Source organism: Pseudorca crassidens, chromosome 10 (genome assembly GCF_039906515.1).
Source record: "Pseudorca crassidens isolate mPseCra1 chromosome 10, mPseCra1.hap1, whole genome shotgun sequence".
In the NCBI taxonomy this organism is placed as follows: domain Eukaryota; kingdom Metazoa; phylum Chordata; class Mammalia; order Artiodactyla; family Delphinidae; genus Pseudorca; species Pseudorca crassidens.
The window spans coordinates 22,679,690-22,691,613 of NC_090305.1; the positions used below are offsets into that span (position 1 = coordinate 22,679,690).

Here is an 11,924-nt window from a genome sequence, read left to right on the forward strand (position 1 = left end):
TTTTCAACCTTTCCTCCTCCACTTGACCCTTCTAAACAGCCTGTGAAAATGTTCAAAACTTTAAAAAACTGTTTTCCTCGATTTTATATACTTTGCTCTCTCCGTTTTTCTCTCATTGCAAACACAACCAAACTTCTTGAAAATTATATCCTTTTCTCCACTGCTTCCACTTCATTCCTCCAAATTATTCCTCAATCCCCTGACATCTGGGAATTCTGACCTCATCTGTCCAATGGAACTGCTCCCACCAAGATCAGCAAGGCTTTTTACTAAATCCAGTGGACACTCTTCATTCTTGTCATCAATCCTCAGCAGCATTCTGCACTGCGCCCTTCCTTCCTCCTTCCCTAAGCTTTCAATGCACCACACTTCCTAGGTTTTATCCTGTCTGCTGGTTCCTCTTTCCCTGCCTTCCCTTTTATATTCTCCATGTCCTTCCTCAGCCCTCTTCTCTTCTCACACTACACACTTTCTGTGGATGATCTCAGTTACCCTCCTCCCACCTATATGTTACTGACACCCAAATCTCTGTGTGCAGCCACACCTCTCTTCCCCCGAAACCCTTAATTCCGGTTTCCATTCTTTCTCTGGGATCTCTGCAAAAGCCTCTGATCTCTCTCCCCTTTCCAAACCAGTCTCCACACTCCAATCAAAGTGACCTAAGGCACAAATCTCTCCTTCTTGGTCTCAGTGCTCCTCTGGATAAAGCCTTAATCTTTAGCATGGTTGACAAGGCCCAGTGAGAGCTGACCCAAGCCTACCTCTCCAGCTTCACCTTTCGCCACTTCTCCCTTGAACCCTCTGCCCCAGCCATGCTGAACGAGTTAGTCTTCCAAAATTGTTACGTGCTGTTCCTTGCCCTTTGCTGTCCCCTCAGGAATGCTCTTTCCCTCTCAATGCCTGGCTTACTCCTGCTCAGTTTTCAGGCCTCAGCTTGGACCTCTGTTCCTCTAGGAGGCTTCCTCTGACTCACCAAGACTGGCCCCTGCTGGGTGTTCCCATAGCAATTCTTTACCACAGGCCACTGATCTTCTCTGTCTTATATAACTTGCTATACAATCACAGCTCCCAGCCCTGTCCTCCACTCCTTTCTGACCAGCATCACAAGACCCTTCTATATGAAGCCACCACTATCCCACAGGACCCTGTTCCACCCTTCTCACAGCACTTATCACACTTTTTTGGTAATTATCTATTTAATTGCTTCCATAGTCCAATAAATTGTGAGCTCCACAAAGGACCATTTCTATGTCACTTACCACTTAGCAGTGACTGGCAAATAGTAATTACTTGACAAATGGACAAACGTTCGATTGGTGAATGAATCCTTGGGGTGATTATAGTTCTACCCACCTTACTTAGTTACAACTCAATAGACTCATTTACAGCAATTCTTTTATAATTTACATATGCCATGGAATTACTGTATTAGTGTCTGGCTGTTCTATTCTTGGAGGGTAGGGTCTATGCCTTACTCAATTTTTTTGTCCCAGAATTCAGCATGCCTGACGCACATTGTTTTCAACCAATTTCGCTGACTATATCAATGATAATGAGAAATAAAGAAACAGAGGCCCAGATAATTGAACTACTCTGGACGACACACAGCTACCTTGTCCCAGAACCAGGACTGGAACTCAGTCTAGAAAAATGGAAGCTCGGAAGAAGTTGTTCAGCATCTAAATGGAATTCCAGCATGAATGAGAAGCACTAGTTTCTCACCATCAAGAGACTGGCCAGGAACTGTGGGAACTCCCACAGCCCGAGACCTCCATGGTCAAGTGTCTCCATAGTGGATGTGACCCAGGAGGGGCGTGAGGACAGGGGTCCTGGGTATTTCATCATGGAGGGGAGACTGGACCCCTGGTTTCCTTTGTCCCTTTTAGTCAGTTTCAAGCTCAGCCTCAGGCAGTGGTCTTCAGTTATTATATACCCTTCTCCTCCCAAATCTATTTGTTGCTAAGATAGTTCTTCTCCCAGTGCTACTTTCCTACAGAGTGAGTATTGACAGGGGCCTGGGAAGAATCATTTACAGTCTGGCCCCTTGGGGATGTTAGAGTTGCTTCCTTTCAGGTCTTCAGCATGAAAATCCCCCTTCTCAGCTTCCCCTCCAGCACCAGGTCTCAACTTTCACCCCCACCCCCAGATCTCCCAAATGCCTCTGGTGAAACTCATGAGAGCAAAAGATAAATGACAGTGAAGAGAAGCAGCACAGAGGCAGGGGTACAAACAGAATTCTGATTTTTCTTTTCTCCACTTTTTGAGATGATTCCAGCATCCCCAACCCATCTCTAGCAGCAGAGAAGTCCCCTGAGCTTCCCTGATCATCATGAACCTTCAAAGGATGCTGAGTTGGGGTCCTCTTTCTTCCATCAAAAGACCCATCCCTGAGGGTAAAAAGCCCAAGATGGGAGACAGGTGGGTTTTTCTCTCCACTGAAACTTCTTCTCTTTTACGGCACATTTTGGGCAACCCTCACGCATATTCACATGCTGGTAGTACTTAAACTTTGCATTGGAGTGCAAATTCCAGGATTTATGCCCTCAGTGGGACCAGTGGAGGAGGGAACTGGAGGAAATTTGTGGCCCAAACACCTCAGCCTCTTTTGCTCCTGGGGTGACAGGGTCTCTGCTGGAATTACAGAAACTGGCCCAAGACCCAGAACCTGAATAGAATGCTTTAGAGTGAAGAGAAGAATCTGGTACGCCCTCTTCTCCTCACCCCTACACCTAATGGCTAACCTATCAAACAACACTTTTTGCTACCACCCGACCCAGACAACATTGTGGCAGCCAATAAACCAAAGCCCATTCTTCCTTTTCTCCAAGAATTAAATCTGGGAGTCCAGCTGCTTGCTTGACAAGGGAGAAGTACAGCAAGGCCTAAAGGGCCCTGACTCACAAGAGACCTGACCCCTGCGGAGATGTGCCTGACACTGTAAGCCAGCTAAGAACCTGCACTGGGTCTCCTTGGCTCCATCTCAAACCCGGGTAAGTGGGATTCAGGAAGCTGGCTCTGTGCCCTCCCCTATGAATCTAGTACCCCCTAGTGTTACAGGCTTTTAACTAGTTAAACTTGACACTGCACTCAAAGGGCTCTTCTGCTCAAATCATAAACGTGCGTGCTACTTTTTTGCCACTAATCAAGACTACTCATACACGTTTAAGTAACATTTTCACAAGCATCGAGTCTTAACTAAATACCTCCATCAACAGGAAGTTCTAGAGTTATACTATATGAGCCCTAAGGATTTGGAGGACATTATACCCCCATCTTAATCCAAAAAGCTAGGTGCCTGATTAATGGGGTCTTGACCACGACCAGGCAGTATATTTAGGTCAGGCATGTTTGTGCAGCTTTATATGTTCAGTGCTTAGCATAAGTCCAGACACACAGTCAGACCTCAATAAATATTTGTTGAATTGGAATAAATCCTATAAATATCTCACCTGGAGACATCAGCTGTGACATCTTCTCTTACTGCTTCTTCTCCCAGAAGCTCCTCGTATAACCCAGGTCTGACAGCTCGGGGGGGCGGCACAGGGGGCTGCTCCAATCCCAGAGGGACTGACACAAATTCCCAAAGGGGGCTGAATTTAGACCAGGCCTCAAAAGCCTGAAGTGACCTCCCCTCCCCATGTTGATGATGGGGTTCCTAAGGTGCAAGTGGGAGAGTGAGCAGAGGAAGCGGGTTTCAGGCCTCAGAACCCACTGAATTAACTCCTAAGAGGACTCTTCCTTTGCAGAGAGAATGCACGAAAAAAGAAGGGAGAAAAGCAGCGGAGCCTCCCACAGCTGTCAGCCTGAGACAGCTGCTCTCACCTCAGTCCATCTGGGGAAGGGGCTACAAAGCAGACAATCTTTATTCACAATTGGGGTGGCAGACGGGAGAGACCCCCAGGTCAGTCCAAAAGCAAAGATACGGGTGGGGCGGGGGGGAGATGGCGCAGGGCAGGGACTCAGCACTCGTCCTCGCCCAGCAGGGCGTAGGGGTTTCGGGCGGCCAGGCTGGACCCTGGGGCTGAGGTTGGGGTGTCCTCATCCCCTTCCCCCTCCTCATCCGCGTCCCGGTCCTCCTCTCCCTCCTCCTCACAGGAGCTGCTCAGCTCTTCCTCCTCCTCCTCCTCGTCACCTGCGGGCCCCACCCTGCCCTGCAAAACCACCAGCTCCATGGTCTCTGGGTGGGACTCCCAGGTGCCTGGGGAACCAAAACAAGAAAAAGAATGGAGAGTTTTGAGCAAGAAACTAACGCCAGGCCAAGATGGGGATGAGGCAAAGACTAAGAATAACAATGACTTTTATAGCTGCTGCCATTCGTTTGTTCACGCATTCATTCAACCTCTCGTGTACTGGGCACAGAACAGAAGCTCTGTTGCACGTTAACTCCAAACGTGACCACCACCTTGCCAGAAGGCAACTAACCACCCTGGTTCTATAGAGCAGGAAGTCATCTCAGAGCTGCTTAGTAACACAGAGCTGGCCTATGGGTACAGAATCCGAATCCTCACACCTACAAAGCCCACACCTTTCTGCCTCCATCACAGCAGGGGCTAGGGAAGAACACTGGCCGACTGACCTTTCTGCTCGCTGTAGCCTGGGGGCTGAAAACACAGGCTGAGGCGGCCATCCAGTGCCAGCCGCAGGAGGCTATTGGCCGCTCTGTACACATCATTTCGGGCCGCCTTGGCTGTCTTGTAACCACGTTTCTCTGCCCAGGCTGGAAGGAGAAAAGCATGGGGAGGGAATACCATCAACCAGGCCCAGTCACCATCATCCCACTCCCCTAACACAGTCCTTCCAGTTTCCCCCAGAATATTCCAGGCCCGAGATCTTGCTGGCCCTGAGACAGAAGCCTAGGGGTGACTGGCCAGCTGCCCCATCGATGGCAGGACCTCTGAGGAAGGAGAGGAAAGGAGATAGGGCAAGGGGAGGAAAGCCAGGCGTGTGGAGCCCACCTTCACAGATGTCCCAGGCACACCACGGGTGTTCTGCGGAGGGGTCCTCGGCCTCTGGGTGGCGCAGGTGGAGCAGGGCCTGCACAGGGATCCGGGAGGCCAGGTAGCCCACGGCAGTGTATGGCTCCTGGATTTGGGCGATGGGGTAGACCCCTGCCAGGACCTGAGGGGAAACAAGAGCACTCAGCACCTTCCTCCATCTCCTGCATTCTCCCCACCTCTGGCCCCTCTGCCCTTATACCTGCAACTGCCTGGGCAGAAGCGAGGGGAATATGAGGCCTGGACAGTCACAGAGCTTCACGGAGGGGGTGAGAAAGTAGGTCTGAAAGTATCGGGTGTGGCCCGGGGTTCTGGAGACACTCACGACCTTCCGCCCCACCAGCCCGTTGATCAGCGAGGACTTGCCCACATTGGGGAAACCTGAGGAACACAAGGAAAATTAACACCTGACAGATCCTTACTCTGTGACAGGCAGGATGCTGTGCTATAGCTATAGATGAATGGAGAACTAAGGTGCAGAAAGAAAGAAAGGAAGCGGTATAACATCGCAAGTTACAAATCAGGCTCTGGGCTGCCAGGGCTGAATCCTGGCCTCCCCATTTACCTAAGCTTTGTGACCTCATGGCAATTTACTTAATTTTCTGAGTCTCTGTTTCCGCAGTTTACAGAGCAGATACCTCCAATCTCAGAGTGGTTAGGATGAAATGAGAAACAAATACAATCGCGTGGCACTGTGTCTGCAGTAGTCTAAGTGAGACATGCATCTCATGATTATCAAACTTCTCCAAGGAGAAGACAGAGCCCAGGGGCTCACTGCCACTCTCTTCATGACCACCACCTTCCACCACACATCTCCTCTACAGCACTCTGGCCTCCCAGTGCCAGAATCTCCCTCCAAAAGGTTTCTTCCATCCCACCTCTGTGGTCTTACCCTGGACCTGTCACTTCACACCTTCCAAATCTCACCTGCAAGCACCCCTCTCTCTGCCCTGACATCTCGTCTTTCCAGCTCACTTATTCTGGTCCCTCCATTCCAATAAACCTCTGACACTGACTAGCTTGGGAACAGTATTCAATACCCAACTCATGTCCTCACTTCCCTTCTTATGCAACTTAGATTCCATGATCCAGCTCTACAGCCAGTCCGCCTCATAGACCTTTCACTCCCTGGTCCCACCTCTCCCCTTCTTCTTAGTCACCTGGCAAAACTCCAACCCTGTAAAATGCAACTCTGGCCATTCAGCAGCGGACTGAGGCTGGGCAAAGATGCACCATGGTGCTGACTGCACTCTGTTTACAACCCACTCAAGTACAGTTGGCCCTTGGTATCCACAGAGGATAGGTTCCAGGAGCCCCTATAGATACCAAACTCCCTGGAGGCGCAAGTCCCTTATATAAAATGGCATAGGGCTTCCCAGGTGGCGCAGTGGTTAAGAATCCGCCTGCCACTGCAGGGGACACGCGTTCGATCCCTGGTCCAGGAAGATCCCACATGACGCGGAGCAATTAAGCCCATGCGCCACAACTACTGAGCCTGCTCTCTAGAGCCTGCGAGCCACAACTACTGAACCTGTGCGCCGCAACTACTGAAGCCCGCGAACCTAGAACCCATGCCCCGCAACAAGAGAAGCCACCACAACGAGAAGCCCGCACACCACAACGAAGAGCAGCCCCCGCTCACTGTGACTAGAGAAAGCCCACGCGCAGCAACGAAGACCCAACGCAACCAAAAATAAATAAGTAAATAAAAATTTAAAATAAAAATAAATAAATAAATAAAATGGCATAGTACAGTCAGCCCTCCGTATCCATGGGTTCCTTGATTGTATCTCCTCTCAAAAGGGGGTGGGGGGATAAGACTCTCCTTTGACAACCCCCGCCAGCCTCGTTCCTCTCTCCTCTTTAAAAGAGTTTTACTGTAAAGCGCCACAACTAGAGAGAGAAAACCCGCACGCTACAACTAGAGAGAAGCCTGCGTATCACAACTAGAGAGAAGCCCATGCACCGCAATGAGAGATCCCGCATGCCGCACCTAAGACCCATTGCAGTGAAAAATAAAAAATTTTTTTTAGATAATAAATAAATAAAATATTTTTTAAAATAGGGAAGATTCTCCTTAGACTTAAAGAGTTAAGACCAAGAAAGAAACTGACACTTCTAAGCTACTACTATAATTTAATGACCATTCTATGATGGACTGATTATTACAACTACAGAAGTTAATATGTAAATCGTATAACAGTGCCTGGTTCACAGCAAGCGTCACGAAGATGTTAATTTTTAACATTATTATTATTACTATTATCACTATCTGTCAGGCTTTGTTAGGCTCTCTCTACACTATTCCCTCCATTCCTCTCATCCATTCTTTTTTTTATATATAAATTTATTTTTATTTTTGGCTGCATTGGGTCTTCATTGCTGTGTGCGGGCTTTCTCTAGTTGTGGCAAGCGGGGGCTACTCTTCGTTGCAGTGTGCGGGCTTCTCATTGCAGTGGCTTCTCTTGTTGTGGAGCATGGGCTCTAGGTGCCGCGGGCTTCAGTAGTTGTGGCACGTGGGCTCAGTAGTTGTGGCTCACGGGCTCTAGAGAGCAGGCTCAGTCGTTGTGGTGCACAGGCTTAGTTGCTCCGCGGCATGTGGGATCTTCCCAGACCAGGGCTCGAACCTGTGTCCCCTGCATTGGCAGGTGGATTCTTAACCACTGCGCCACCAGGGAAACCCTCGTCCGTTCTTTTAATTGAGCATCATTGTTCTCATTTTTCAAATCAAAGTCACTAAGACTGACAGTGGGTAAATAACTTGCTTGAGATCAATACGCTGAGAAGCAGAATTTAACTCAGGTGTGCCGTGATCCTTCCGCGACAGCAGAAAGCCTCCTCTGCCCTCAGAGACCCTGGAGCCTGATGGGACCTCACCACCTTCCCTCTTTTCCAAACATTGAAACCCTGTGCCTCCTAGGAGGCCGCCATGCGTGGCCGCCGCTTCCTTACCCACACAGCCGATGGTCACCACCCCGTCCTTGTAGCGCTCCCGTATGGGGCCTGTTGGCTCCATCGCTGAGTCAGTCTGCTGCTCCACCAGGACGGCCGGCCCGTCCTCCTCTTCCTCCTCCTCCCCAGAGCCATTACCCCAGGTGGCTCCAGCCACATCCCGGGCAATCTTCTCCCGCCAGCTGCTCAGGTCCACTGTGCAGGGAAGGAAAGAAGAAGAAGGTTCTCCCCAGGGCCACTGTATACGATGGCGCAGACCATGCACTGCACAGCTGATGTAAGTGGCGCCCTCTGGATTGGGTAGGGCCAAGCTGCGCAACAGCGACTCTCCCCAGCCTTCACTTGACTCCACCCTGGAATCGGGTGCATTTCTGAGTTTCTGAAAAGCACTGGCAACACTGAAGACAGCAAACCAGTGGGGCTCCTGCCTCCCTGCTGCCTCTCTTGTCCCACCAAGTCAGGCTGCTCCCTCTCCCACCCCACCTCATGGCCTCTCACCTGAGTCCATAATAGAGGGACTGACTTTGGGAAAGGTGAGCAAAATGACTTGGGACTTTGGGTCTCCCCCACGGCCTCCCACAGCTCCCCTCTAAGGGGCACATACCTTTCCCCGCAGTGATAGCTTCACAGGCTCTCAGCAGCTGCTCCGGCCCCAGAGCCCGAGTCCATCCTCTCCCCCGCCTCCGACTCTTCTTCAAGACTGAGATCAGAGGGCACAAAAGCGTGAGCACACCCCATGGGGCTTATGTACCCCCTCTCTCCCACCACCCTCAGGCCCTAGATCAGGTCCCCCTTTGTCCCTTGCCACCCCACCTCTCCCACGCTGCCCTCCTCATTGCCCACTCACCACTGCTAGGGTCCTGTGGGGTGCAGGGATCCCGAGGAAAAGAGGTGAAAAGAACAATGTGGAGCTGGGGATAGTGTTGATGGAAATAATGCTTCCAGGCAACCACGAGAGCCGGCGGGGCCAGATCCACCTTGTTCAGGACCAGCACCAGGGCCAGCCCTAGCTCTCCAGTCACGTACTCGTAAAATGCTGGTGGGAAATTCACAACCTGGAACAGGGATGGTAGGAGGAGGGAGTGATGCGAGGTCAACCCAGAGTTCTCTGCCTCCAGCTCCTCACACAGCAGGCACAGATTGGAGACAAGACCCTGGTGGAAGCAGATTCTGGGGCAACAAGGATAAATCAGCCAAACTGAACTAGGAAGACAAAGCAGGCATAAGTAACACCTATGTGTTTGTCTCTGGGGGGCTTCCTGTAAGGCCTGATTAGGAATGGAAATGAGCTAAAAAGAAGACAAGGAAACAGAGACCCCCAACATACTGGGCTAAACGCTGAGATCACTCACAGGGCTGGGGGTGGGATAGAAATTAATATCTATTTTCACAGGTACACAACTGTCTACATGTGTACACAAACGTGTGTGTGCACGCACACGTATGCATGTTTGTGTTGAGCACGTGTAGCTGCGTAAGTGAGCTTGTGAATGCACATGTATGTCTGTGAGTATGTAGGAGTGCGTGTGTACGTGTTACGGAGCTCCAACCTAAAGGTCCGCACAGACTCCAGACCTCCCTTTCTCCCACTGGAGGACAACAGTGAAGTGGCACAGCCAGGTCACACAAGGGCTGCCTAGCAGCAGAGTCTAGAGCCTTAACCACTACCCTAGCATCCCAGGTGAGGACGAGTTCTGTAGTGACTAATATGACAGGGAAGCCCCCTTCACAGAATCCCCTGGAGCTCCACACTGGGACTTTCTATTTAGCCCTAGTGGGCTAGGAAACAGGATGTGTATGCAGTTTTCCATCAAAGAAATAAAGGAGAGGAAAGGCAGTTGGCCAGGAGAGGAGTGACAGGCTCTGACACTGATGAATGAAGACTGAGTTCCTGACTGCAGACATCAGGATGGGGTAGAGGAGACTGGAAAAGAAGAGGTTACCTCTCTGACTCCCAACTCCTGCCTCTGCCCTTTACCCAGCAAGAATCTTCCCCCCTCCTGCCCCTTACCCACCCTCATCCCCAGGACTCACTGGATGTCGGATATCAGTAATTAGCAGAACAATGTCAGACATCTCTAATACTCGCCACAGCTGCCTCCACGTCTGAAAAGACAAGGTCAGTGGAAGAGAACCTGAGCCCAGAGTCGCTCTCCTGCATGACCCCAGACCAGTTTGACCACGGGTGACTATGCCCCACTCCTGTCCCCACTCTAGTCTCACCTCCAGATTGTGCTCAAAGTAGCTGAGTTTCTCAGAGGTGTAAGCCCCATGAATCTTCCCAAGATACTCCTGGAAGCTCCGTTCCTCCTGGCTCATCAGTTGCTCCTTGGACATCTCATAGCTCCAAGGAGGACGTCGGGGAAAGTCCAGGACTGAGAAATCAAGAAAAAATCCAAATAAGTCTGAGGATAGTTTCAGGACTCAAGGGTGCATCCATCCCAGACCCCTTCTTCCTCCCGGTCAGCTCTTACTCTTCCAAACTCCTTTCCCCAGCCCACTGCCTGTCCCAAGCATCCAGGCGTTGAGCTCTCACTCACCGGAGCCGGGCTGATAGACCTCCCAGATGTCCAGCACCAGCAGCTCAGCACTGACGGGCTGTAGCACTTGCTCCCGGGCTGCTCTCTTTCTCCTCTCCACCTCCTCCCGGCTGTCTCGTTCAAAATGCAGCCGGTATCTACAGGACAGGGACCACGTCATCCATCACAATCCTTGGCCACAAATTCCCCTCTTGGGCAGGCAACTTCGCAAAGCTTTCACTCCAGAGTTCAGGTCTCCCCTCTGAGTCGGCCCTCTCCCAAATCTTTTTCACGCAACAGCAGGCCTTCCCCTAAGTTTCGCCCTTCTGAAAGCCAAACTCTCTCCAGCTCCTCCAGAAGGGAAGATTGTGGACCGCTCCGGTGACCCAGCGGCCCGCGGAGAACCGTGGTAACCCAGCCCCACCAGTTTCAAGCCTCCCCCAACGGCAGCAGGCTTTCCCCCAACGCTCTGACTTCCGGGTAGGCGGGGAAGCCCGGGCCAGAGCCCCCTGTCCACTCTCACCGATTTGGGTCATAGCCTCGTGGGCCCAGCCCCTGGGAAGGCTGCTGGTTGAGCCTGCGGATTTGTTGGGTCACAGACTCCCCGTCCGAGGTGTCGGTCTGCTCCTCCCGCCGCTCCCGGCTCCCGCTGCGGCTGTTGGAACTGGATCGCAGCCCATCTTGAAGCCCTGCGGGGAGGAGCCGGTGACGCCAGGGCTGGCCAGCTCTCCCGGGCCAGAAGACCCCCCACCCGGTCGGCCTGGCTCCTCCCCACACCACCCCAGTCTTTTGAGGCCGGACCCTCCCACCTACTCTGCTCAGGACCCTCCCGGATGTGCGTGGGGGGAGGCACTTCTCCTCCAGGGATCTACTGGGATGACGCCCCGTTGGAGCTGGAGGGATTCCCCTCCCCCAACACTCCATCCTTCCCCACCCCTTCCAGATGTAGGGGGCTGGGGTGAGGGAATCCCCTCCGCGGTCGCCCACGCGCGTCGGCGCGCGGCCGCCACCCCCTCTCACGCCTCCCAGAGGTGAGACGGGCACACCCCTCCTCCCAGATGTGCGGGAGTCCGAGCCCCGCCCCCTCCCCTGGCTCCCGCACTGACCTCGCTTCCGCTCCCGCTTGTCCTGCAACTGCTTCTTCTTCTGCTTCACGCTGAAAGGCTTCTTCCTCGGCATGGCCCGGACCAGTCACCTGGCCCGCCCTTCGCCGAGCTCCAGCCGCCTCAACTGACTCCCCCCGAGCCAGCCCCCGCCGCAAGGGCCCGGGACACTGGAGGGGGCGGGACTGGAAGGTGACGTCAGCGGGCGGGCCAGGCCGATGCGCCCAGGCAGCCCGGGTGGAAGGCAACCAGGGGGAAATACAGTCACTTCCCACTGGGAGCGAGGCGAGAGGATGCGGGGTGGACTACCCGCACGTGAGAGCCAGTGGAGCTGAGAGGGCGCAGCAGCGGCTAGG

General features: G+C 52.5%; 1 protein-coding gene across 1 annotated transcript; it reads right to left on the minus strand.

Moving 5' to 3' along the window:
* Positions 1-3,845: 3,845 nt before the first annotated feature.
* On the minus strand, positions 3,846-11,895 carry GNL1 (G protein nucleolar 1 (putative)). Its single transcript, XM_067752389.1, has 12 exons — positions 11,572-11,895; positions 10,989-11,154; positions 10,487-10,623; positions 10,170-10,321; positions 9,981-10,052; positions 8,794-9,001; positions 8,551-8,646; positions 7,947-8,141; positions 5,197-5,375; positions 4,956-5,118; positions 4,577-4,717; positions 3,846-4,198 (listed from the first exon to the last, which is right to left on the minus strand). The coding sequence occupies exons 1-12, from the start codon at positions 11,642-11,644 to the stop codon at positions 3,960-3,962; spliced, it is 1,821 nt and encodes a 606-aa protein (XP_067608490.1). The 5' UTR covers positions 11,645-11,895; the 3' UTR covers positions 3,846-3,959.
* Between the last annotated feature and the right edge of the window lie 29 nt (positions 11,896-11,924).

Excerpts from the sequence above, each read along its gene's own strand:
- GNL1 (XM_067752389.1), bottom strand. The coding sequence starts at position 11,644 with ATGCCGAGGAAGAAGCCTTTCAGCGTGAAGCAGAAGAAGAAGCAGTTG. Across the intron at positions 8,142-8,550 it reads AGCTATCACTGCGGGGAAAG|TGGACCTGAGCAGCTGGCGG; the intron begins GTATGTGCCCCT and ends TTCCCTGCACAG. Across the intron at positions 5,376-7,946 it reads GGTGACCATCGGCTGTGTGG|GTTTCCCCAATGTGGGCAAG; the intron begins GTAAGGAAGCGG and ends TGTGTTCCTCAG.